The 22,905-nt window shown below is 52.6% G+C and overlaps 4 protein-coding genes across 4 annotated transcripts; 2 read left to right on the top strand and 2 right to left on the bottom strand.

Annotated features, from left to right (window-relative positions):
* Nucleotides 1-2,416: 2,416 nt before the first annotated feature.
* JN550_007595 (uncharacterized protein) lies at nt 2,417-10,641 on the bottom strand (the record flags this gene model as incomplete). Its single annotated transcript, XM_049319463.1, has 4 exons — nt 2,417-2,953; nt 3,019-8,271; nt 8,321-10,407; nt 10,506-10,641. The coding sequence occupies 4 exons, from the start codon at nt 10,639-10,641 to the stop codon at nt 2,417-2,419; spliced, it is 8,013 nt and encodes a 2,670-aa protein (XP_049170571.1).
* Nucleotides 10,642-11,813: 1,172 nt separating this feature from the next.
* JN550_007594 (uncharacterized protein) lies at nt 11,814-16,581 on the top strand (the record flags this gene model as incomplete). The annotated part of the gene is made up of 6 exons (XM_049319462.1): nt 11,814-13,339; nt 13,393-13,954; nt 14,007-14,104; nt 14,157-16,157; nt 16,215-16,290; nt 16,369-16,581. The coding sequence occupies 6 exons, from the start codon at nt 11,814-11,816 to the stop codon at nt 16,579-16,581; spliced, it is 4,476 nt and encodes a 1,491-aa protein (XP_049170570.1).
* A 1,927-nt stretch (nt 16,582-18,508) lies between these two features.
* JN550_007593 (uncharacterized protein) lies at nt 18,509-20,157 on the top strand (the record flags this gene model as incomplete). Its single annotated transcript, XM_049319461.1, has 3 exons — nt 18,509-19,558; nt 19,615-19,745; nt 19,800-20,157. The coding sequence occupies 3 exons, from the start codon at nt 18,509-18,511 to the stop codon at nt 20,155-20,157; spliced, it is 1,539 nt and encodes a 512-aa protein (XP_049170569.1).
* Nucleotides 20,158-20,544: 387 nt separating this feature from the next.
* On the bottom strand, nt 20,545-22,141 carry JN550_007592 (uncharacterized protein; the record flags this gene model as incomplete). The annotated part of the gene is made up of 4 exons (XM_049319460.1): nt 20,545-21,378; nt 21,434-21,607; nt 21,656-21,893; nt 21,963-22,141. 4 exons carry the CDS (start codon nt 22,139-22,141, stop codon nt 20,545-20,547), a joined length of 1,425 nt encoding a protein of 474 aa, XP_049170568.1.
* Between the last annotated feature and the right edge of the window lie 764 nt (nt 22,142-22,905).

The following is a 22,905-nucleotide window of genomic DNA, read 5'->3' as shown; positions in this document are numbered from 1 at the left end:
GAGACAAACACAACCTTGTGTGACTGTGCTCTTCACAAGGCAGTTCTGTGTGCTCGATCTCATCTGAATCTTGATCGCGGATTTCCACATCTCGAACATAAACTTGTTGGGTCTCACAGCTACCTATCTCAGATCGCCTATCAGCGGAATCCCGACTCGCTTCCCTTTCGGACGACTTGTCGATTGGTTTCTTAGTTGGCTCAGAAGAGTCATAGTTGACTTGTATAGTGTCAGAAAACCTTCGACATACACGGGTATTGGATAGTTACCATTTCTGGTGAGCACTGTTTTCTCTGCTGGTCCTTGGTGATGAATCTCCTGGCTGTGAACAACCCCGTGATTTCGGAGCTGAAATTTCTGATGAGAAGGTAATGTTGAATCGGGAGCTACCTCGACTGTTTGGGAAAGTTTGGCACTGAATATAGCTGTTGGCGCATGACACGCTGCTTCGGTACCAGTAATGTCTTGAACATTGTGGGTATTCGTGGAGGGCGATGATATCGTCATATTCTCGAGTTTCTTGGACAGAAAAATTAGTGTGTAACGAAATACAACGCTTACCCTGTGGCGAGGGCATCATATATCAGTCTTGTGACTACAGCCTCTTTCCAACTGTCGCATTTGCCGGGGGACGTGTTGTTCTGTCACGTCACGTTTTTGACTTACCTGTCCGAGTGAAAGCGATGATGGACGTCGAGTCATTTTATGCCCTTTCGGATATGCTCCTTCAGGGCGCAAAATCTGTTGATCGCTTGAGTTCAATGTCAACCCCGGATCTTGTGACGAAGCCTTAGACGCCCCTGCAAAGGGCGCATGTCTGAATTTTCGCTCCGCGCTTGATTTGTGACTAGCACAATGAGTGACAATGGGAGAGGGATCTACTTACGATAATTTGGCGTTGAGATGGCTCAGAGGCAAGGTGGACACATCTCCATATATTGATTGAGATCTTATTCTGCTTTGCTGGTTTGACCCGCCTGACTTGCTGTATCTTATGCTTTCGTACCCTGGGTAGGGCTCGTGGGCATCATAAGACCGGCTGGCCCCATTGTGAACGACGGTTGAGCCCCTATATGTGGAGGATCTCTTGCGATCTTTTTATCGAACCACTCAGCCGCTGCTCAAAGTATAACTCTTGGGATGACTTACTGGCCAGATAGATATCTCGCGACGAAAACGACGATGAAGTGCTGCCTCTACTGCTTAAATATGCGCTTGAGTGTCTTGAGCTCTCATCCGCCGATTCAAACGGCTCTTTTTGTGCTCCCATTCCTGTGGGGGAGACGACCCTTATTATCAGAGATCGCTACACGTCATAGGGGAACTGACCGTCATTACCTCTCTGAGTGCTACCCATATCATACAAGGCTAGAATAGTGACGGAAGGAGTTGTGAGTTGAGGCGGGAATGTTTTGTTTAAAGGACGTAAATTATTTGCGAGCAGAACAGAGTGTTGCGATGCCGAGTCTACGCTCACGAGGCTTGCGAGAGAAAAAAAAAGAGTGGTCATTAAAATCTTGCGGGGTAGGCAGCCTTTTTTTTTTCCGACGTGGCGCTGCATTTGCGCAGCTGCGCATAATGCAGTTGAGTGGCAGCATTGACGCCGGGCTCAGGCAGTAAGGATCCAGTTAGCGATGCGAGATTTGGGGAACTTGCCTCGACATTCTACAACATCATGAGCACCAAGTGTTTCACAAATAATTGAAGGCCTTTTGATTTGACATACTGACCATGGATCTACTTGATTATCATCGATCATTAGCTATAACCATGTTTGCTATAATGAAAGTCAATTTGTGCAGTGCTAGTTCGACTGACTGTGACTTAGACCCTATCAAACCCGACAACTTTCACCAATGGAAGCTACTGTACCGACCATATTTTAGAACTGGCAGCTACAGCTAACAACATTAACCAGCGATTTTGGTATTCTGTGTCATACTTACCTGTAAGATATAATAACTCAGAACGAAAAGGGGCGAGAAAAAGCAGGCAGCCTCGAGACGTAAGGACGTTGGAGATGGTTCGTCACGTTCAGGCCGCATCATGAAGAGCAATACGCAGATATGAATAATCATAAATGCAAAAATGATATGCCTGACGAAAGAAGGATGATACGCAATTCTCTTTCGTAGCGTGATGGGTAGCTGCAATATCATCTGCGCGTGCTCTTTAGCTAATCTCGCTGTTCACGGGAGGTATTTACCAATCAGCTTCAGAATATATTCAAACAGTGGCGGAAGTCCAGCGTGACACGAGCATGCAGATACATTCACGTGCTGCCGTTGATGAAGAAAGGGATGCTCCAGATGTAATCGTGAAATATATTTTGTCTACCACAAAATGCGTCATGACCCCTTTTATGGCTCGTTCATATGCACAGACCCACGTCTTCCTCAACGTCGTTACAGCACATCTAGTCTTGACTGAACACACCCCCACCAGTCTCGACCTGACCAACGCTCCAGATCTCCCTCTCATCCTCTGCCTCGTCGTTGCTCAATCCCTCCATCTCTCTCCTCTCGCGCGCCTGAGCGCCGAGTCGCAAAGCAACTCTCTTGAAGTAGTCGCCCATGCTCCTTCTGGTGTTTGGCTGCATTTCTTGGCCAGTAGGGCTCTGCACGAACTTCTCAAACACCTTGCCTTCCTCCTCCACGACGTCAAACAGCTCGATGAACGCCGCTTCTGCGGCCAGCTTGACAGGGATCACAGGGTCGCGGACGGAGGCGAATATCGGGCCTGCAAGGAGTGGAAGATGCGGACGCACAAGCTCCATATTGTGCCTGCAGACTGTGCGGATGACCACAAGAGCTAGACGGCGGCTGTCACCAGGATTGCCCGGGCCGACAATGGTAGCCAGAGTCGAGAAGATAGGCTTCGTCTGCTCGAACGCTGGGGTTACAGACAGAAGGTACTTGCCAGTGGCAAGGATTGCATTATCAGCAACGAAAAGCTATTAGTAATGTTAGCCATCATGACCATACAGGAAAAAATTAGTTCACGCCCTGAGTCACTTACGTTCTTGTTTGACATGCCCTGGCAAAGCACATCGGGCAGGTCTTCCGCAAGAGGACTATTAAGCAAGGCCTCCTTGGATTCGACAAAGACGGCGTTGAGGGCCAGTACTGAGGAAGTGCTGAAGTGCGTTGTGGTCACACGGTTCTTCAGGAGGGAGCTGGCCACGTCCGTGGGAACGTTCTTGATCAGTGCTCCCAGCAGCTTAGCGTTGGTCACAGTCATGGCAGTGTCGGTCTCATCCGCTTCCGTATCAATCAAGCCCAGAACAGCGGTGCGTGAAGCTTCGCTCATGCTGGAGCCAGCTTTACTGACGACCTCATACAAGGCCTTCAGCATGGCAGTCTTGACACCAGAGTCGGAAGTCTTGGATCCAGTAACAAGCTCCGCGACTAGTGGGTCAACACGGGGAGTGAACTTGATCAGTGTGCCCAAAGCCTTAGCTGCACGAGAACGGAGAAGGTCGCTGGTGGTATCGGCTAATGACCTTGCGAAAGTACGTTGTAACTGGGGTAAGAAGGGTTTCAATGCTGCCGGCATCTTTTCCAGTAGGTTGTTGAGAGTAAGCAGGATAGCAGCCTTGACGTCGGTTGATCTCTCGGAGACGACACGGATAAGCGGGCCAGTGATCTGGGTGACGAAGGGCTTCAGTGAGTTCTCGCTGGTCCTGTCGACAATGTCCGAGATAGCCAATGCAGCGGCGGTTCGCTGATCGGGAGTACCGTTCATGAGACCTTGGAGGAAGATTGGAAGAACAGCGTTGATACCCTTGGGCAGCTCGAAACCCGGCAGGTTGTGTCCCGAAACGCCGACTTGTAGGAGAGTCTGTCTGGTGGACGGCACCAATGCCTCCATTTCCTCCTTCTTGAGCTTCTTGGTGAAGGCGCTAAGCGCTGTCCACGCCGCCTTCACAACGTCCTTGTCTCTGTCATCAAATGATATCAACATGGACCGAATAATATCCTGGTTGTATCGCGAGTAGTCAACCGTGGATTGCTCGAAGAAGCTGGCCATTCGGTATGCGGTATTGGCACGCTTGCGGTGGTCCTCGTGCTTGACAAGTGACAGGAGAACATTCATAACGGTGTTCAAGCCATCATACTCGTCAATTGACAGAATGACAGTATCAAATGAGGTCTGAAGCTCCTGGTGAAGCTCGTCATTCTCGCTATTGACAATGTTGTCCATCAAAGAGTTGATGATATTGGGCAGCCTGCGGTTCATAGCCGCACCAGCAACCTTGGACAAGGATGCCAATGCCTTGGCATTGAATGACGAAATGGGCGGAGCAATGAGGGTGGGAATGAGGTTGGGTAGAATAATGTTAGACCGGGTTGTCTCAGTAAGCAGAGTCAGAAGAGCAGACAAGGCGTTGTCGGCATCCGCCTCGGATCGCAGAAGGCTGAGAAGATACGGCAGTACCTGATCCACAGCACGCTTGCCAACGATCTGCTGCAACGAGTCGAAGGCCTCCGCAGCAGCCTCTCTGACGTCCTCGTCGGAATCAATGAGCGCAGTACGCACGACTGCAATGAGCGTCTTCTCGTGATCTTCCAGAGCTTCTTCCGAGGCTGATGAAATAAGTTCTTTCAACGCCAAGCAAATACCTTGACGAGCATCAATGTCCGTCGAGGTCTGAAGCCCCTCTTCTAGGGTAGGAAGCAAGCTCGAGAGAACGCTATCACCAGCCTTCCTGATCAGCTCGCCAAGCGCATTGCTAGCGATGACCTTGTGCTCCATGTTGGAGCTGCCAAGGCGACGAATGATCAACTGAGTAAGCGTAGGCGTAAGCTCCTTGAGTGTTCTTGGAGATGCGACCAGAGCCTTCCAAACACTGATCGCTGCGGAGCGGACAGCACCTGCAGTATCGCAACGGCAGATGTAGAGCGCAGACAGAACCTTGTTACGCTTCTCCTCCCCGAGCACTTCACGGAGCGAGGCACCTGCCTCCTTAGCTTGCTCAATCTCATCCTCTGCGTCTTCCTTCCCAGTTATGCCTGTGAGATTGAAAAGCAAGTCGCCCACAAGCTCTACCGAGCTGAGACGGATTCTGTAGCTGTCGTCTGCTAGACCGCGCTCAAGCTCGGGTAGCAAAAGGTCAACAGCCCTGGCCGCAAAGTTCTTGACCAGCAGCCGACCAGCGCGGAGAGCAGTCTCACGGATCGACTCGACGTCATCAGCAAGTCCAGCCAGAATGGGCGGGATGATCTTGCCCAAGTAGTTGGCAAAGCTGTTACCGAAACACACCGGCAAGAAGATGAAGAGCGACATGAAGCCTTCTCTGACTGCGGGTTTGGCGCTTTCGACATTCTGCAGGATGGTTGGAAGTGTCTCCTCCAATCTTGTTGTACCGAGTCCAGCAAGAACTTCCGACAGAGCTTGAGCGGAACCGAGACGGTCTCCGGCACCGGTATCGGATTTGAGTGTTTGCATAAGTCCAGGAATCAGATCTGGCAGAGCATCCTCGCCGAGCTTTTCAACAAGTGATCCCAATGCACGGGAAGCGGTCGCGCGTGTTGTAGGTACGGGATCCACCGCTCCAAGCTTGAGACCGCTGACCAGGACTGGCAGATGAGCGACCAGGTCTTTTCTCTCTGTAAGATGCGCCAGACTACCAATGACTTGGGCGGCCTTCCGTTTGGTGTTGGATCTGTCTCCCAGACCTCGTTGCAGTACTCTTGTCACCAAAGCTAGAGACGGAGCATCTAGGTAGTGCACAAACTGCACCTTGATAAGAGAATCCAGCGCCTCATCGGTGTACTTAGTGGGATCACTGAGGGCCTTTAGAAGGATATCCGCCAACGACTTAATCTCAGGGTTGGTTATAACGTCGCCGAAGCGTTTCAAACTCTTGTTGGCGGCAGATCGGACGTCCTTGTGACTGTCGTTAAGCACCGCTGTCAAGGGCGGAATGATTTCTGGCAAACTCAGGGCGAGTTGTTGGGGGTCCAAGTACGCCATGGCACCCAGAAGTTCACATGCACCTCGCTTGCTACGCCACTGATCATCGTCGAGACCGTAAAGCAGCGTGGGCAAGATTTGCTTGACTCCGAACGAGCTCAGCTTCGCAAAGCAGGCCTTGGCGGCAGCAAGACAAGCATCTCGGACATCTGCGCTGCTGTCACCGAACCCAGTCAGTAGCTGAGAAACGATTTGGATGATGTAGGGCTCAAAAAGGCGTCCGAGAATCAGCGGCATTAATTCGAAGGCAAGATAAGCACCTTCGCGCTGCTGCGGTTCCTTCTTGTTCTCAGTAGCACTCTTCAGAGTTATGAGGATACGATATTCTCGCAAGACTGAGATGCCTCTTCCCAGAATGAGACCAGCCAGCCCGTAGGCGGCGCCACGCTTCTCTGCGTACTTCTTTGAGTTGAGGAGAGTATTCATCACTTGGTCGAAGTATTTCGAAGATTTGTCGCCACAGGTACGTACAAGGGGCGGCAAGCACTCGGCGACCGCAAACTGCACCGCTTCAGATGGAGTGCTTAGGGTAGCCAGGAGCCTCTCGATGACGGTCGGGATCTTCGAGTCGCCTGGTTTCAGATGCCTTGCAAGAGCACCGTACATGACGATTACCGCCTCGTTGACCCTGTCTCCAGCTTCTGATCCCTTGTCTGGAGCCTCAAGAGTACGTTCAAACATCTTCATCAGTTTATCCACCAGGGCTCGTCCATGCAGGTCGATAGCGGCGATAGCAGCATCGAGCATCTCGCTTCGTACGCCATCGTTCTTGTCACCCAAGGGCCCCTTCTCAATCAGGAAACTGAAGAATCCGTCAAGTTGTCCCTTCTCAAGATTAAAGGCGAGCTGCTTGAAAGCGGAAGCAATGCCATGTCTCGCTTCCCACGGATCTGACAAATCTGACTTCTTTGGCATTCCGTACCTGTCCAATTGTGGGACGCGTGGTTTAGCAAACTCCACATAGGAAGCTCTCAACTTCGTCAAGACTTCATCGACGGTAGCAGGTGATGATTTGCAGGCCTTGGCTAGAGAACGCGCGGCAGCCCGTCGTAGCTGAGCATCCTTGCTTTCAGTATACGGTAACATTCTGAATGGGACGTCCTCTGAGAGCTTAAAGCCGCTCTCTTCCCAGATCTCTTTTCCGACATCCGCGTTCTCTTCATTGTCATCGTGACAAGCCAGCCAGATCTCGTCAGAAAAGTCAAGCTCGCTTAGGTCTACCTCTGCGCTGATAGCCTGTAGCACTGTTTCCCTCACAGAAGTTTCTGGGACAATTGCACCCTTGACGAGTACAGCAATCTCGGAAGGGCTGATGTTGGGAGCTACGCAGCGAATCAGATCCGAGAAGCAGTCCTTGATGATCTTATAGTGCTGGCTATACCGTTGCATAGAAGATATCAAGGTTGAGATCAGATCAGACCGCGGAATAGCTTCGTCAGAGCATACGTTTGTATGGAATGAGATGAATTCAATCGCAAGAACGACCTGAGCATCACGGTCATCTCCAGCAGCAGCGAATCCACCCTTTTGTAGGACAAGGAACATGAGGGATAAGATATAAACCACCGAAATGGCATCAAAAGCTCGCTGTTCTCCTGCAAAGCGGAGGCGATACAGGACTCTGGTCACAAGCTCCTCAAGGCCTTCCTCAATCAAGTTCTCTGGAAGCCCAGTAACGCCCAAAGCTCGAAGAGTTGCGACACCAATAAACGGTCGGATAGACCCTAGGCGGCTGGTGACTCTGTCGGCGCAAGCAAGATAAGCCGATGGGGCGGAGTCGCCGGTGATCTGGCACGCGCCGGCTTCCATTGCTTTCAGTAAGGCGTTTACCGAAGGGCCCATCCAGAGATTTGTGTCGGTGGGTGGACCAGTAATCAGTCCCTGGATAATACCGACGCCACGGAGTAGCCGGGCCTCAATCTGCTGGATGGATTTGCGGATCTCCGACTCCTTCTTCAGTTGGGCGTTAACTTTGGCTTGTTCATCGGCTGTGAGCTTCTTCTGAGTGCCCTTTTTGGCCGCTAGCTGACTTCGAAGCTCTTCCTCCCACTTGAGCGTATCGTAGTCCTTGGTGTTCTTGTTGGGCAGGGTCTGAGCATTCTTGGCAAGCACATCGATGAAAGCAGTCCCTTCGGGTGTGCGGAAGATGGCGGCTTCTACTGGGCCGATGTCGTTGAGATCCTGAGGGTCTAGGTCCTTACGGATCATTTCAATGACTTTTGGAATCATTGTCTCAGGCGCCACAAAGGCAAGATCTGCTGCAGCTTGGCAGGCGGCTGTCTTGATGGATCCAACCTAGCTTGGAATTAGATGTGCATGGGACGAACTATCGAAAGTGACTTACCTTCCGACTGTCATTTGTCTTTGCGATGATCTCCTGGAGGAGATCTTGTTCGTGACGAAGTGCAAGGCTACCGGGATCCAGGCCGACCCTCAATACATTATCAATCCAGCTTGATCGCGGAATGAGAGTTGGTCTAGACAGTACTAGGAGGGAGCACATTTGTTTCTCCAGGACTTCTGGCTGGGGCTCAAGACCAAGCTTTGCAAATTCTTCCTTCGTAAGAGAAATGGATCGCAAAATGGCGTGTAGATGAGTGTTATCAAACTTGGCGGCGGCGACAACACTATCCTTTTCGGCAACTTCGGTCGATTCGACCCATTGCCAGAGTCCGGCAATCACAGCCTCAGAGATGAGAGCTGGTTCATTGGCGTATAGCTTGGATAGAGCCTCACCTGTCTCCTTCCGTATCTGCGGAGGAACGGTGGGCGAGGAGGACAGGAAAATGAAGCCCTGGGACCACGCCGATCGGACGGCGGGTGTAGCTTTCGGTAAGTCCGCAACGACAGCCGCCAATGCCGACAGACACCATCTTGAATCATCCTCAGACGATAACCGCCCATATATACGGTGATTGAGGAGGAACGAAGGTTTTGGTTCAAGAACAAGACTTTCTTTCGAGACAGCAGCTTTCTTCAGGATGGTTTTGATGCTGTCACTTTCGATATGGATGAGCGTTTGGAAGGTAATAGTAGTGAAGATGTAGGCTCCGGTGATCAAGTTGCTTTGCACCGCTGCCGGTGGATTCTTGAGGATTTCAGCCCATGTATCAGAGAGTGGTACTGCCACGGCTTCGGCAAACTTGGCAACATTGGGGGCCACAGCCTTCGCAGGAGAAGAAGAGTCGGTCAAAATATCGCCGACCTTCAATAACCACACCCGACGAGCATTGATCTTCTTGTCGGATAAGCCTTTCACGAAGGCGTCCACAACCGGTTTCGCCAAGGCCACCCCCTGGCGCAGCTGATGAGAAACAGCTCTGCTAATAACAGTAAGCTCAGCTGCTAATGCGGCCTCGTTACCTTCCTTGGCGGCGGCGGCTGGGAGTGAGTCCGTGATTTTAGTGGCGATGGGTTCCGATAGCGGGATAACGGCTAGCATTTCAGAATGCAGGACACGATGGTCGGCCGAAGCCAGTTTTCCCGTCTTAAGTGGCCCCAGAATCTCATCGGCGACTTGTTCCAACATCTTAACGTCGTGGCTCTTGGCACTCACGGCCTTGAACGTGTTCAAGACGTTCTGCCGAATGGCAGGGTTGCTAGACTTTGCATTGGATAACAGCGGCTTCATGAGACGGCCGCCGAGGATACTTGATAGATCAATGTTCTCAGAAAGGGACTTGACAATGGCCGGGACGATGTCGAGCACGACCTCAGGGGCACGCAGGAGACCCTTCTCGATGGGGGGGATCACGTCCTTGTTGAGGTCATCAAGGGTCACAAAGTCCAGGAAGAAATCGCCAAGGCCACCGACCAGATGGTCTGGCACGGCCGTCCGCGAGCCAATGATTTCTCGGGTGAAAAATGTGAAGTAGTCGGCCTTCTTTTCGGTAAATGTAGCCTTTGCCTGGTCCTGGCGCGAACAAACGCCAGCCACGACACCAAGCATGACAGCATTTCTCGTCGTCGGCTGGCCAGCCTTGGCCGTCAGAGCTTGGATGGCGTCCTGAACAGCCTTTTCCCTGTATCCCTTGTACCAGAAGGCGGCTCGCAGAGCTCGGCGCGTGATGACAATGGCAGACTGGGCCACCGAGGGCCGGCAAGGGGGTTGGAAACATCTCTCGAGAGCAGCAGCATTGGCGTGGATGATGTCGAGGCCAAACTTGTCGTACAGGGATGTGCCGGCAAGGCCCTTCAGCAGCAGGCAGCACCACTCGACCAAGACAAAGGCATTCTTGGCAGCTATGCCGGGCTTTTGCGACTCGATGCGCAGAGCGGTCACGAAGGGGGCGAGGACCTTGGAGTCGTCGACGGTCGCAAAGACGGAGGCCAGGCACGTCTGGGCGGCACGCCTGGAGGGTCTGTCGTCGTACAGCGGGTGGGTGTCGAACAGGAGCTTCAGCAGTCGGGGTATCGAGGCATGGTCGACAGCTGTGGGACTCGAGGCATCAGTGCACATTCCCTTCGGGGCTCCCAGACCAACCTCAAGTCTATGGGCACAAGCAGGGCACGGGGCGGGCTCGGCTTACACTTCTGATTGACGCTGTCGTCAAGCGACCGCAGGCGGGTGATGCGCCTGCTGGTGGAAGCAGAGCTCAAATCCGCCTTGGTCGAGGGAAAGTCAATGGCCGTCTGGGCAGCACCGTTGGCGCCAGCTTCAGTCATTATGGCGGCAGGCTGACGGGAGGTCAACGGACATCATAGGGCGGCGTGGGCGCGGGAAGGAGGGCAGGTCGGGAAGCTTTCTGGAAGAGAGAGCTTCACATAGCATGTAGCGAAAAATAAAATAAAATAACACAACACAACAGCAACAGGCAAGAAGCAGCTGCGGATATCCACGATACCACCGCTGCTTTGTGTGCAGATGTTAGTCCAGCCCTGCTTCGATGTCGCTTGTCTGTCTGACCGGCTGACCACGAATCGTCACAACTTCTAATAAGCCACTTGGACTCAACCAAAGCATGTACTGTATAGGTAGATGGAGGTCTCAATCTCGTCCGTTCCTGGCCCGAATGGCCTGAATGTGGGGTGAGCTTTGCGAACTTGATGCGGCGTGCGCCTCTCTTCCGGCAGGCGGTCAGCCCGTCCACGGATTTCTGCCAGGGCCCTGGCCCGGGGCGACTCAATTCCAACGTCTCCAGGGCCTTGAGGGCTGGATTGGTCTTGGCGTCTTCCCGGCGCCGCAGTCTACAGCACACAGAAAAGCCCCGCTAAGGGAGAAAACTCGGCCTTGCACGAGGCGATAGCTGGAGGCCGGTGATGTCAGCGGGCCAACTGCCCCTCCACGATGCGCCTGGATGGAGGACGGAGGACGGTGCTGTAGACAATCGCCAGAGCCCCTCCATTGGAAATTCTCCCACTGTACCCCCAGGTACCTAGCCGGCTACTTCTCAAATTTCTTAGCGCAGTGGTGCGCTCTCTGTACCTGTAGCGAGGGGCCTACCGCACTGGAGGGCGGTCCCCTTCGCAGAGAAGCTAATCGTAAGGTACCGCTAACCGTAAGGTACCTCAGGCCTTTCTTCACTTGCGCCTGGCTCTAAACGTAGGCGAGGCGACCGTGACGGCTTCAACGTCCAGTCCGGCATACCACCATCCAGTTGCACCTGTTTCTTTTGCGTTTTGCAGATACGCCTCTTTTTTTGCACATTGGAGGTCCTTGTCCTCACGTCTGCATTTGCTGCGCTGAGGCGCAACCCATGTACTTCTCTCACCCAAGTTACACCCCTCCACGGAGTGCCACAACAGCCGAATTCTCCCAACGTCCTGGCAGTCGGTATTTTTCTACTTGACATCTTCTTACGTCCTTGACCGTCACTTGGCGGCAGCTCGCCTCCAAAATGGCGGGCAAGAACAGCAAGAAGAAGACGAAACCCGCGGCCAATCCGGCCAGAGGTTTCGCCACCACCTCGGTGGCCTCCAAGGTCGTCGCCCGGGTCGACAATGCCGACGAAACCACGTCTCCAGCTCCCAAGGCCGCTACTCCCTCGTCTGCTCCTCACGATCCCAAAGGTGCCGCCCCTGTCCCCGATACGACGCCCACTGCCCCCGTCCCCAACGGCCGCCCCAGCCAGGACGAACTCACACCGGAGGAGTTTGAGAGGCAGCTGGAAGAGTCGGAGCTGCAGCTACTAGTCGAGAAGCATGCCCAAAAGGTCAAGAGGGACGCCCAGCGGCAGAAGTCCAGACTCGAGACGGACCGCCGCCTGCTTCGTGGCCAGGCCGAACCGCTCAACACACGCAAATGGCTTCCCGCCGAGCTCATGGACCACATCTTGGACATGATACGGGCCGAGGGCCGTTTCAGCAACGCTGCCTTGGGGACAGAATCCGCTAGTCCTGGGAAACTGCTACCCGAAGAAGACTTGACCATGAAGCTGTGGACGCTGCAGCAGACCCTCAAGCCGGCCGGCTTCCCCGAAGAGCGAGTCAAGTCGGTCTTGCAACATGTGCTGGATATAGCCCCCAATATTGCCGGGGCTGCTAAGGACAACATCTGGGGCCTCGAGGAAGCCCTGGAATGGCTAGCTCGTGAGTGCACCAGAGACGAGCTTCCCGATTACGAGCAGAGGGGCAAGGTGGGCGCTCGCCTGGCTGAGACGCCTCAAGACACTCCACTCCCCTCGGGTGCCACAACACCACGGTTCCTCGAGCCAAATGGTCCGCCGAAATCTGCTGGTCTGAAGAATGGCTCGGCCAAATCGCGCTCCTCTCGTGAGGCGTCACCTAGAAAGGTCGTCGTTACATGTGATAGTGATATCGAGCCTGATGACCTCATCTCCGTCTACCTGGAGACCAAGACCAAGCTCTTTCATATGCAGCGCCCGAGACAGGAGACCAAGCGGCCCAAGAAGGCAACAAACGGTTCCGTCAATGGCAATGGGTCACTCGCAGTTGATTCGTCCTCGCCAGAGGAAGAGTTGAAAGAGGCGAAACTCCTTGCCAAGATTGACCGCATCGACCAGGATCCATTATTTGACAAGCCCCTTGCCGAACACCAGTGGCGGAGTGATCGGATCGTCTTGGAACAAGACTATGCTGCAGCAAAAAGGCAGCAGGCCGAGGAAGCGAAGCGCGACGAGGGGTCGGACGCGGCACCAGAAGTAGAGGTCGACTCTGATGATGAAATTGCGAAGGAAGCCAAGAAGATCGCCAATGAGGTTCTGGAGCAGGATGCCAGCGACGAAGATGCGTCGTTGTCCGACCTCTTTGCCAGCCTGCCGGTCGAAGAAGTCGATCCCAGCACTGGCAAGACGGCCAACGTTATCAACAACACCGACGGTTCCAAAGTCTTCATCCGTGACTATGGTAACAAGTGGACAGGCGTAAGCCCAACGCGGGCTTTGGAGGAGGCTTGCCGGTCGAGGTAAGATATGACTCCTGGCACCCGAAGAAAACCGGCACTAACATTCGCGATAGGGATTCATCGGCGAAAGTTGTATACAGACTTATGTCTGAGGCGCCATTTGCCAACCGCCACATGGTAATTATTACATGGTCCAAGCCACAGGACCTCATCACGCCGGAAGTATCTCACATTGAATGCTCCATATACCCTCAACAGTTCGCTTTCCAGATGGCGACCATTGCTACTCCCGATTCAAAGCAGTCGGAGGCCTATGTCGCAACCGTGGCACTCTTCGCCATATCTGGATCAACAAAGGAAGAAAAGGTCTTTATGCGCCTGCCTGCAACTTGGAAGGATCTCTGGACAGAGCTCTCAGAGGCGAAGAAGAACCAAGGTGATGCCCAAGACCGTGCATTCATCAAGGATCTGCGCACTTTGGTTCGTCAGAGGCAAGACCAGGAGGAAGAGGAGGGTGTTGTTCTCCAAAGTGCCTTCAAAGGCCGTGGTACAAACCGTAATGGAACTCCCGACCCGTCTGCCTTCGAAAGAGTCAACGGGCAGAATCTCGGTCCCGAGTTCTACCATCGGATCTGGGCTGACAAGATCAACAACCCTCGATTCCATCACATGCTGGTAGGTTCACAGTGACCATTGCAGAGTATGAGATAGGCTGACATAAAAACAGCAAGCCCGGATGCAGCTTCCCATGTGGTACTTTAGGGAGCAGGTGCTTGAGGCAGTTGATCAGAACCAGGTTGTCATAATTTGCGGCGAGACTGGATGGTAAGCAACTATGTGCCCCCGAGGACCACAATCATATTAATAGTTGGTGCAGTGGCAAGAGTACACAGGTACCGTCATTCCTCCTGGAGCACCAGCTTTCTCAAGGTCGCGCTTGTAAGATCTACTGCACGGAACCCCGGCGTATCTCGGCCATTTCACTCGCCCGTCGTGTTAGTGAGGAACTTGGCGAAGGCCGAAATGACTTGGGAACCAACAGATCGCTAGTGGGATATTCCATTCGTCTTGAAGCCAATACCTCTCGAGAAACTCGGCTGGTGTTTGCAACAACTGGTATTGTGATGCGGATGCTAGAGGGCTCAAACGATCTGGGGGGAATCACGCATCTTGTCCTGGATGAAGTGCACGAACGCTCAATTGAGTCTGACTTCCTGCTCATTGTTCTCAAGAAGCTGCTGGAACTCCGAAAAGATTTGAAGGTTGTTTTGATGTCTGCCACTGTCGATGCCGAAAAATTCTCAAAATACATGGGCGGGGCTCCGGTGCTTAATGTTCCAGGCCGTACATTCCCGGTGAAGGTCAACTACCTGGAGGATGCATTGGAACTTACAGGATATACGCCTGAACAACGCAACCCGAACGAGAAGATGACCGATCTGGACGACGATCCTGCTGAGAGCGAGAGTGATCGTGGTTCATTAACTGACGCCGCCAAAGACTTGCGGCAATACTCGCCAAAAACACGAAATACACTATCCGTCTTCGACGAATATCAAATCGACTTCGAGCTCATCGTTCAGCTGATTGGAAGAGTTGCTGTGGATCCAGCTTACGTGAATTATAGCAAGGCAATCCTGGTCTTCTTGCCTGGTATTGCTGAGATTCGATCCTTGAACGAAGCCATCTTAGGGCAGCCATTCTTTCAACGTGACTGGGAAGTCTTTCCCTTGCACTCGACCATAGCGACGGAGGACCAAGAGCGTGCTTTCCTTGTGCCGCCGCCTGGTGTCAGGAAGATTGTTTTGGCCACCAACATTGCGGAAACAGGAATCACAATCCCAGACGTCACATGCGTCATCGACACTGGCAAGCATCGTGAATCGAGATTCGACGAGAGGAGGCAGTTATCTCGGCTGATCGACACTTTCATCTCTCGCGCGAATGCAAAGCAGCGACGTGGCCGAGCCGGCCGTGTGCAAGAGGGCCTGTGCTTCCATATGTTCACCAAGTATCGCCACGACAAGCTCATGAGTGATCAGCAAACTCCAGAGATGCTTCGTCTGTCCCTCCAGGACTTGGCTATGCGCGTCAAAGTCTGCAAGATCGGCGGCATCGAAGAGACTCTGGCTGAAGCTCTTGACGCCCCTTCTGCCAAGAACATCCGCCGAGCAATCGATGCTCTCATCGACGTGCGTGCTCTCACAGCTGGCGAGGAGCTAACTCCTCTTGGCGTCCAGCTGGCACGTATTCCCCTCGACGTTTTCCTAGGGAAACTCATTTTGCAGGGCACGATATTCAAGTGTCTCGATATGGCCATTACATGCGCCGCAATTCTGTCTTCGAAGTCACCTTTCTCTGCCCCCTTTGGCCAACGTGCTCAAGCCGACCAAGCGCGCAAAGCCTTCCGGAGGGGTGACTCCGACCTTCTGACGGTCTACAACGCGTATCTGGGCTGGAAGAAGACGTGCCAAACACAGACACATCAAGACTTCCAGTTCTGCAAGAAGAACTTTCTGTCACCACAAACCCTCTCCAATATTGAAGACCTGAAGGGACAACTTCTAGTTTCACTTGTCGATTCTGGCTTCTTAAAGCTTACGGAAGACGAGCGACGCACTTTGAACAGGCTACGGTATGCTAGTAGACGCCGGCAGTTCTTTGAACTGCCGCAGCGAGTCGACGTTAACAGTGAAAACGATATCATTTCAGCGTCTGTCATCTCTTGGAGCTTTTATCCTAAACTGCTTATGCGGGAGAACAAGGGCTTCCGCAATGTTGGGAACAACCAGAGCATTAGCCTTCATCCGTCAAGTGTCAACAAGGGCCACCTAGAACTGAAATGGCTGTCTTACTACAATATCATGCAGTCTAAACAGTAGGTCGCTCGCTGATCATGCAAGCATGTTTTGACAACCCATCTAACCAGGGACAGGTTTCTCAACGCCCACGAGACGACCGCAGTCGAGAATTTTGCCATCGCTCTACTATGCGGCGACGTGCGCATCGACGTAAGTATCTTACCGTCTCTTCTCTGTTCTCATGCGTCTGCTTCTGGGAAGCCAATCCATGCTGACTTTACTGAACAGATGTTTTCGGGTGTCATCGTCCTTGACGGAAACCGGGCTCGCTTTAGCGTCCCAGATTGGAAGACAATGCTCGTCATCAAAGTGCTACGCGCACGACTTCGTGATGTCCTCACGCGCTCGTTCAAGAACCCTGGAAAACTCCTTACCTCCCAACAGGAGAAATGGCTGGACGCTTGGCAACGGATATTCGGCCAAGATTTTGCAAAGCCATAAGCATGTTCCGAATAAGCTTGTGGTGTTTTGGGATTGGCAAGCATGGATTGGGAAAATTGCATCGGCGTTGGTTGTCTACATACAGCATCCAGGCTACTGAATAGTCAAGCAGCGGGTGGACACGCACGGGTTTGATTGGTTCTGTTTTGCATGTTGCATGAGCATAGCATCGGGGTTGCATTTGACCTGATTTCTGGTCGCATCTCTCGGGGAATACACCATGTTACCCGTGGGCCGTGAACACAAATTCACTACAGCTGTCTGCTTTGTCGGCAGCAGCATCATCATCATCATCATCTAGAGGTAGATGGGGAGTATAGAAAAGATGGGCTATACAAATACTGATTTGAGAACCCGGGAGGACTTGTCCACAACTGCTTGGACTGCTGCTAGTGTTTGAATTGACACCCGGCCCATTTCGCAGCACCGCCGTTCTCGCAACTGGATTTATATCTGGCTCTTCCAGGACTTGAAAATGCTTGATTTAGGAGCACAACACACCGATACTCAAATGGCCAACTCTCAATATAAGATGGGTTCCGCCTGACGGAATTTCTTCCCCTGAAATTTTCCTTCTAATCAGAAAACTTACTGTCTACCTATCTACTGAGAAATCCGCAACCCAGACCTCCCGATTATTTAATCTACTCGGAAGCCAAAACAGCCACTTTTGTAAACGAACTACTGTTCCCCAATCGGCGTCTCAGATGGCCTTCATCTGTGGACATTGATAAGCCCTCAATGCACGGCCATATTTTACATCGAAGGGGTGGGGAACACGCTCGGACAAAGTCATCACATCGATCGCATGTGCTCTTCCGCTGTATAATGATAAGTAAGTTGTGCGACCCCGTTGCAAATATCCACCCAGCACATCAAAGCACAAGGTCCACATGCGGGTGAGCTCGCGTATCCTTGTTTCTATTACCCCTTGCCTCTTGTTTCTAGCCTTACTATTGTGAGCCTCAGTCAAAATTACACAGGCAAAATGAAAGGCGTAAGTATGGCATATACTCATGCTACGCTCGACTTCTTAATACTCTGGCGCGGATTAGGATGTCATCAATGTTGTTTATTTACTAGGAATAGCCATAGGCTGGGATCTATAGTCCTTCTGGAGCCTTAACTTAGATTGCGCGCGCACGCTCCCCGTCTCCACCATCTGCGTTTTGACTACATAGATATGGAGCCGTGAATTGACTACCGCGTCATTTGGACAAGGGTGACTTATCGACTTTTTCACGGTAGGGAGTTGTTGTAGGGCTTATAGAAAACCGAGGTCTAAATGTCCACGTGAGGTTCTAGACAGATCCAGACCACTGCTTGATTCACATGAGTTCTCCGGACCCAGACCATCGGTTCATAATTAGCATCGGAATCCTACCCTGAGGCGGACGAAAGAAGTTGACGCCTTGTGAATAAACGCGGAGAACTTCTTGCAATAATACCGGCGGGTGCAGGGTTTCCGGCAAGGCGCTAGTCCAGTGCCGGAGAAGACTACCGCTAGCAGTATAGCCCGGCTGCAATCATGGGGTAGAGCTAGGGGTCTCCTACCCCACAATCTCCAATGGCGCATGGTTGACAAGTCGCCGAGAATACCAAGCTCATGACTTGCATTCCCAATCTCGGTTTTCCGCTAGGGTCGGGCCACGATGAATGACGACGAGGATGCGGTCAGATCGCCCTTTTTGTTTGTCGACCGCTGGGATGGTTGCTGGGGCTCAGCGAAGGGGTGACATGTCTAGCGGCGGAAAATTGAGCAGCCCATCGAAACCTCGGTGATATCCGCTGTCTGCCTCGGGATGCAGTATATTATAACCCAGCGATGCGACTTCTCGGTCGTGTCCCAGAGCCGTGGTTCTGCAACCGCTGAAAGGAATAACACGCTGCATCTGCCGTCTTGTGTGGTGGTTATTCAGCAATCAAGATGCGCCTGTCACCCGTTGCGCTCTTGTTCTCGGGCGCCCTCTTGGGACCTGTCCCGGCCTTAGGCATACCTGCACGACGATCGAAGTGTGCACAAGCCGATCTGACCGTTGAACTTCAGGCCGGCACCGTACACGGAGTCGTCAAGCCAGAGAACCCCGATGTCCGCCAATTTCTAGGCATTCCCTACGGCGTCCCTCCTGTGGGCGATCTGCGATTCACGGCCCCCAAGGCCGTCGAGTCGTTCGGGGAGATTGAGGCTACCACGATACCACCAAGTTGCATGCAGTACCTGACGAGCAACGTGAACATTTGGACCAACGATGTGCTGGAATTCAACCAGGGCGGCTTGAACGGCTCCATGGGGCCAGTTAGCGAGGATTGCCTCACCGTCAGTGTGTGGGCACCGCGCGGTTACAAGAAGAACCTGCCTGTCCTCATCTGGATCTACGGAGGAAGTTTCAAGACCGGTGGCACTAATATCCCTTACCACATGCCGGAGCAATGGATTCAGCGCACACAAGACCACATTGTAGTGGTGTTCAACTACCGGATCAACTTTTTCGGCTTCCCCAACGCGGCTGGCCTGGACCAGGACAAGCAGAACCTGGGCCTGCTGGACCAGCGATTGGCCGTGGAGTGGGTGCGAGACAACATCGCTGCCTTTGGGGGTGACCCAAACCGGATGGGTCTTTGGGGCGAGAGTGCCGGTGCTATCTCGGTTGGCTACTATAGTTACGCATACCCAGAGGATCCCATAGTCGGCAGTCTGATCATGCAGTCGGGCAGCGAGCTGCTTGACATTACTTCACCCGATTCGCCGCACTCGAACTTCACTTTCATCGCTTCGCAGTTTGGATGTGGCAACCTTGGGCCGGCTGAGGAGCTGGCTTGCATGCGGAAGGTTGATGGCCAAGCGATCGAGGACTTCTTACACTCTTACATCGATGCAGGTACTACACCCAGCATCTCTTTCGCGCCTATAGTCGATGAAAAGACTGTGTTCTCCGACTTCTATGGTCGTGCTCTTGACGGAAAGTTGGCAGCGCTGGTAAGTACCCCTAGCCTGTCCGAGAACCGCTTACACAGGCTAACACTCATTTACAGCCAACGATCATAGGCTCGAATACTGAAGACGGAGTCCCTTTCGTACCATACAACCCTGATGGACCTGATCCCACCCAGGCATCTCAAGCTACACTCCTGTACTTCTTCTGCACCACCTACAAATCAGCAACGTAAGTCTTTCCGCGCCAGTGTTACTTGCTACAATTGCTGACCCGACGATATAGGACACGAGTCAAGATAGGCGCCCCAGTCTTCCGTTACGAGTACGCAGGCAACTTCAGCAATATATCACCCAGGGGATGGATGGGCGCTTGGCACGGCTCCGAGATCCCAATCGTGTTCGGCACTCACTCCAACTACCGTGGGCCTTCGACGGCTCTCGAGAACCAGACAAGCGTGGCAATGCAGGATGCCTGGGTGTCTCTTGTCGCCGGCGGCGCAGTGGGAATGACGTCGCAGGCATGGCCGCTGTACAGTCAGTCTGCCGGTGGTCTCCTTCGTGAGTTCGGCAGGGACGTCGCGGCGCAGACAACCACATATGGGGATTGGGAGGCTCAGTGCCCGGATGCGTATAAGCCATAAAGCATAATGTACCTCATCTTGATAATCTAATGATAATGTTGGCCGGCAAGTAAGATATAGTTAGCGTGCGCTTCAATGTAACTCTTGGTAACCTATCATGGGGACCAAGTGGTCACCTAGTACCAGAACAATTTGAGCCAACGCTATTGAGCCCCTTTCTGGCTGGTTGTGTGAGTACAGCGTAAGGAGTCTAGACAGTCGCCTCTAAAGATCTGGATGCGGTTAACAAACCTGGATTCGTCATTGCTAGTTGGTTCACCTCGAAAGCCGAAAGAGAATACCGTACAATTCGTGAACTCCGATATATGCCAAGTACAATTCATCATACTGGAAAAGAATTGGCCCGCCTCAGTTGTTCATTGATAATAGCACAAGATAGAATAGCCATTATGCCAATATACAGGTCATAGCTAGGCCAACAATCAAAGCTAGCAGAACGCTTGTTTGTACATCACCCGCTCTGGGACCAGATTGAGCCCCTGAATCGCCCGAGGTTCCATTGCCTGAGGACCCGCCATCTTGGCCAACCGAGCTACTCTGATCGGTGCCGTTCACCGCGAGCGTAGATTTGACGAGAGGCGTTAGCTTCCCCTCAACGTATTCCGGTGACCTCCAATCTGACCAGTCATGTGTGAGTAACCCCCAGGGCTCATCACCGTCCTGAGTGCCCTCCCGGATGTAATAGCTCCCGGAAAGCGCCCAGATCATCCACCCGGCCTGCTGGTCGGCGAGGTACTCTTCTATGCAAGAGGCAAATGCGTCTTGCGGCGTCGTGGAATCTTGCTCGAAGCCATATTCAGTCATGACGACGGGGAACTGATTAGGCGCATCGGTTGCTAAGGCTTTGAAGCCATCGTCCGACAAGTCGCCTTGCAAGGCGGTGCAGTTCGTCGCTTCCGAGCCCCCTAGTATGTTTGCATAGTTGTGCAGCTCGAGGACCAATTTGTCGCCATAGCCGTTGAAGTCAGCTCTTTGGAACGTGGAAGATCCTGGCGTAAGTGCTGTGTTCTCCACGACCGGCTGCAATGTGGTATCCGAGTCCAGGCCGGAGAGGAAGATCAACACATCAGAATTCGCTGAGTGAATAGCATCTGCTCCTTGCTTAGTATACTTGTACCAGTCTTCCCAATTGTATGAGTCTGAATAAAGCTCCTTGTTGAGAAGTGGCTGGCGTAGTTCATTGCGGAGAGACATGGACATCAAATTCGGCCATTGCTTCCCCTGCGGTCGATAATCAGCAACCAGACCGAACTACTAAGACCGAACTCGCACTCACATGATCGGCCATGTATGAGAGGCCTCGAGTCCAGTTGGCCGTCGAGAAATATGTGTCTCCCCACCACGTGTTACCATCCAAGGGCGAGCAGCACCACCCGGCCTTGGAAACATGATTGTCCAGATGGACATATATCTCCTGTTTGTGACACTCCGTCGCAATGGCATCGAAGACCTTGCCCCAGTCAGTATCGTTCAGTGGGACGTGTGACATCTAGCTAACCTGCAATCGCGTTGTCTCATCTCCGAATGCCGGATTGTTCGTCATAACCTTTTCGTATATGGCTGTGCCATTATCTTGACCCAGCGCATTGGTGAATGCAGTCCGTATCGGAATATCGTTACCTCCGTTATTCTCGATCTGGTCAATCATTTCAATTGCATAGGTCAGGCGAATGGAGTTGATGCCGATGCTCTTTATCTTGGATACAATCGTTTCCACGGACTGGTATTGCAACCCTCTGACCAGTGTTAGCGAGCCTCACGGGGCTTGATGCAGTTGCGCTGCAGGAATAGTCCGTCCGGCTTACTCTGGTATCATGGTGTCGACGTGCCCCGGCCAGTTCACTCCGGCATATGTGACAGTAGAGCCGGACGCGTCTTTGATCCATCGGCCGGATGTCGCAAGGGGCCCGTTCGGCCACGCTGCTGCTGCGAATGACATCGCAGCTGTCGATAGGCCCATCCCAAGGAGCCGCTGTAGCGACATTGTGCTGATTGTTTACCCCAACACTGACACCGATGCGCTACTCCCACTCTGCAAGCGGACTCTATTTGGAGAGATAACTCTGCATGTGTGAAGGAAAGAGTCGAGCTTCTTGGTTTGTAGATGGATCTGATTGTAGAATTGGCAGATTTCATCATTCTTTCAATTCAAGAGGATCGGTGTTTCGACGACGTTGATCAGTGGCAATGCGTGCACTGACCCCTGCATCCGGGTGGCCCGCTGGAAGCCCGGAGGAGTTGGTTGTTTGTCGTCGCTCTGACTGCAGCAACTGGTCCAAACATCTAAATCTCACCAGATGCCAATGGAATTCGGGAAAGGGAGATATTGGCGCATTCTACACTATGTGAACTATATTCTGTACCTGTATATCAGTCACATAATGATTGCAACTACATAGAGATCTCTGTATGCAGTTCCAAACATGACGTATCTGGAAGCTGGCTGGATAGCGCGATCCAGATCTCGTGTTCCTAAACTCGTATCCCCACAGCACTGCTAAGACCTACAACGCGCCACCACACCATCTCATCTAATTGTGGACCGAACTCCAGCGTGACAAGAAGAACTTATGGGAAAGCTTATGTTCTGGATGCAAAAAAATGGATGTTACAGAGCATGCGCATAATAGTCTCACCGCAACCGTCTTTGGATGCTGAGTAGCAGCTCTATATCGACAAAACCGATGTACCCAGGAATACTGCGGCGTAAGTAGCGCAATCGTGCCTGGCAGTGTTTCTGCGTAAACT

The sequence above is a fragment of the Neoarthrinium moseri genome (genome assembly GCF_022829205.1).
Source record: "Neoarthrinium moseri strain CBS 164.80 chromosome Unknown scaffold29_Wmoseri_CBS_16480, whole genome shotgun sequence".
Taxonomy (NCBI): Eukaryota; Fungi; Ascomycota; class Sordariomycetes; order Amphisphaeriales; family Apiosporaceae; genus Neoarthrinium; species Neoarthrinium moseri.
Note: the sequence above shows the minus strand (reverse complement) of the source record. Positions and strands in the feature narration are given on the sequence as shown.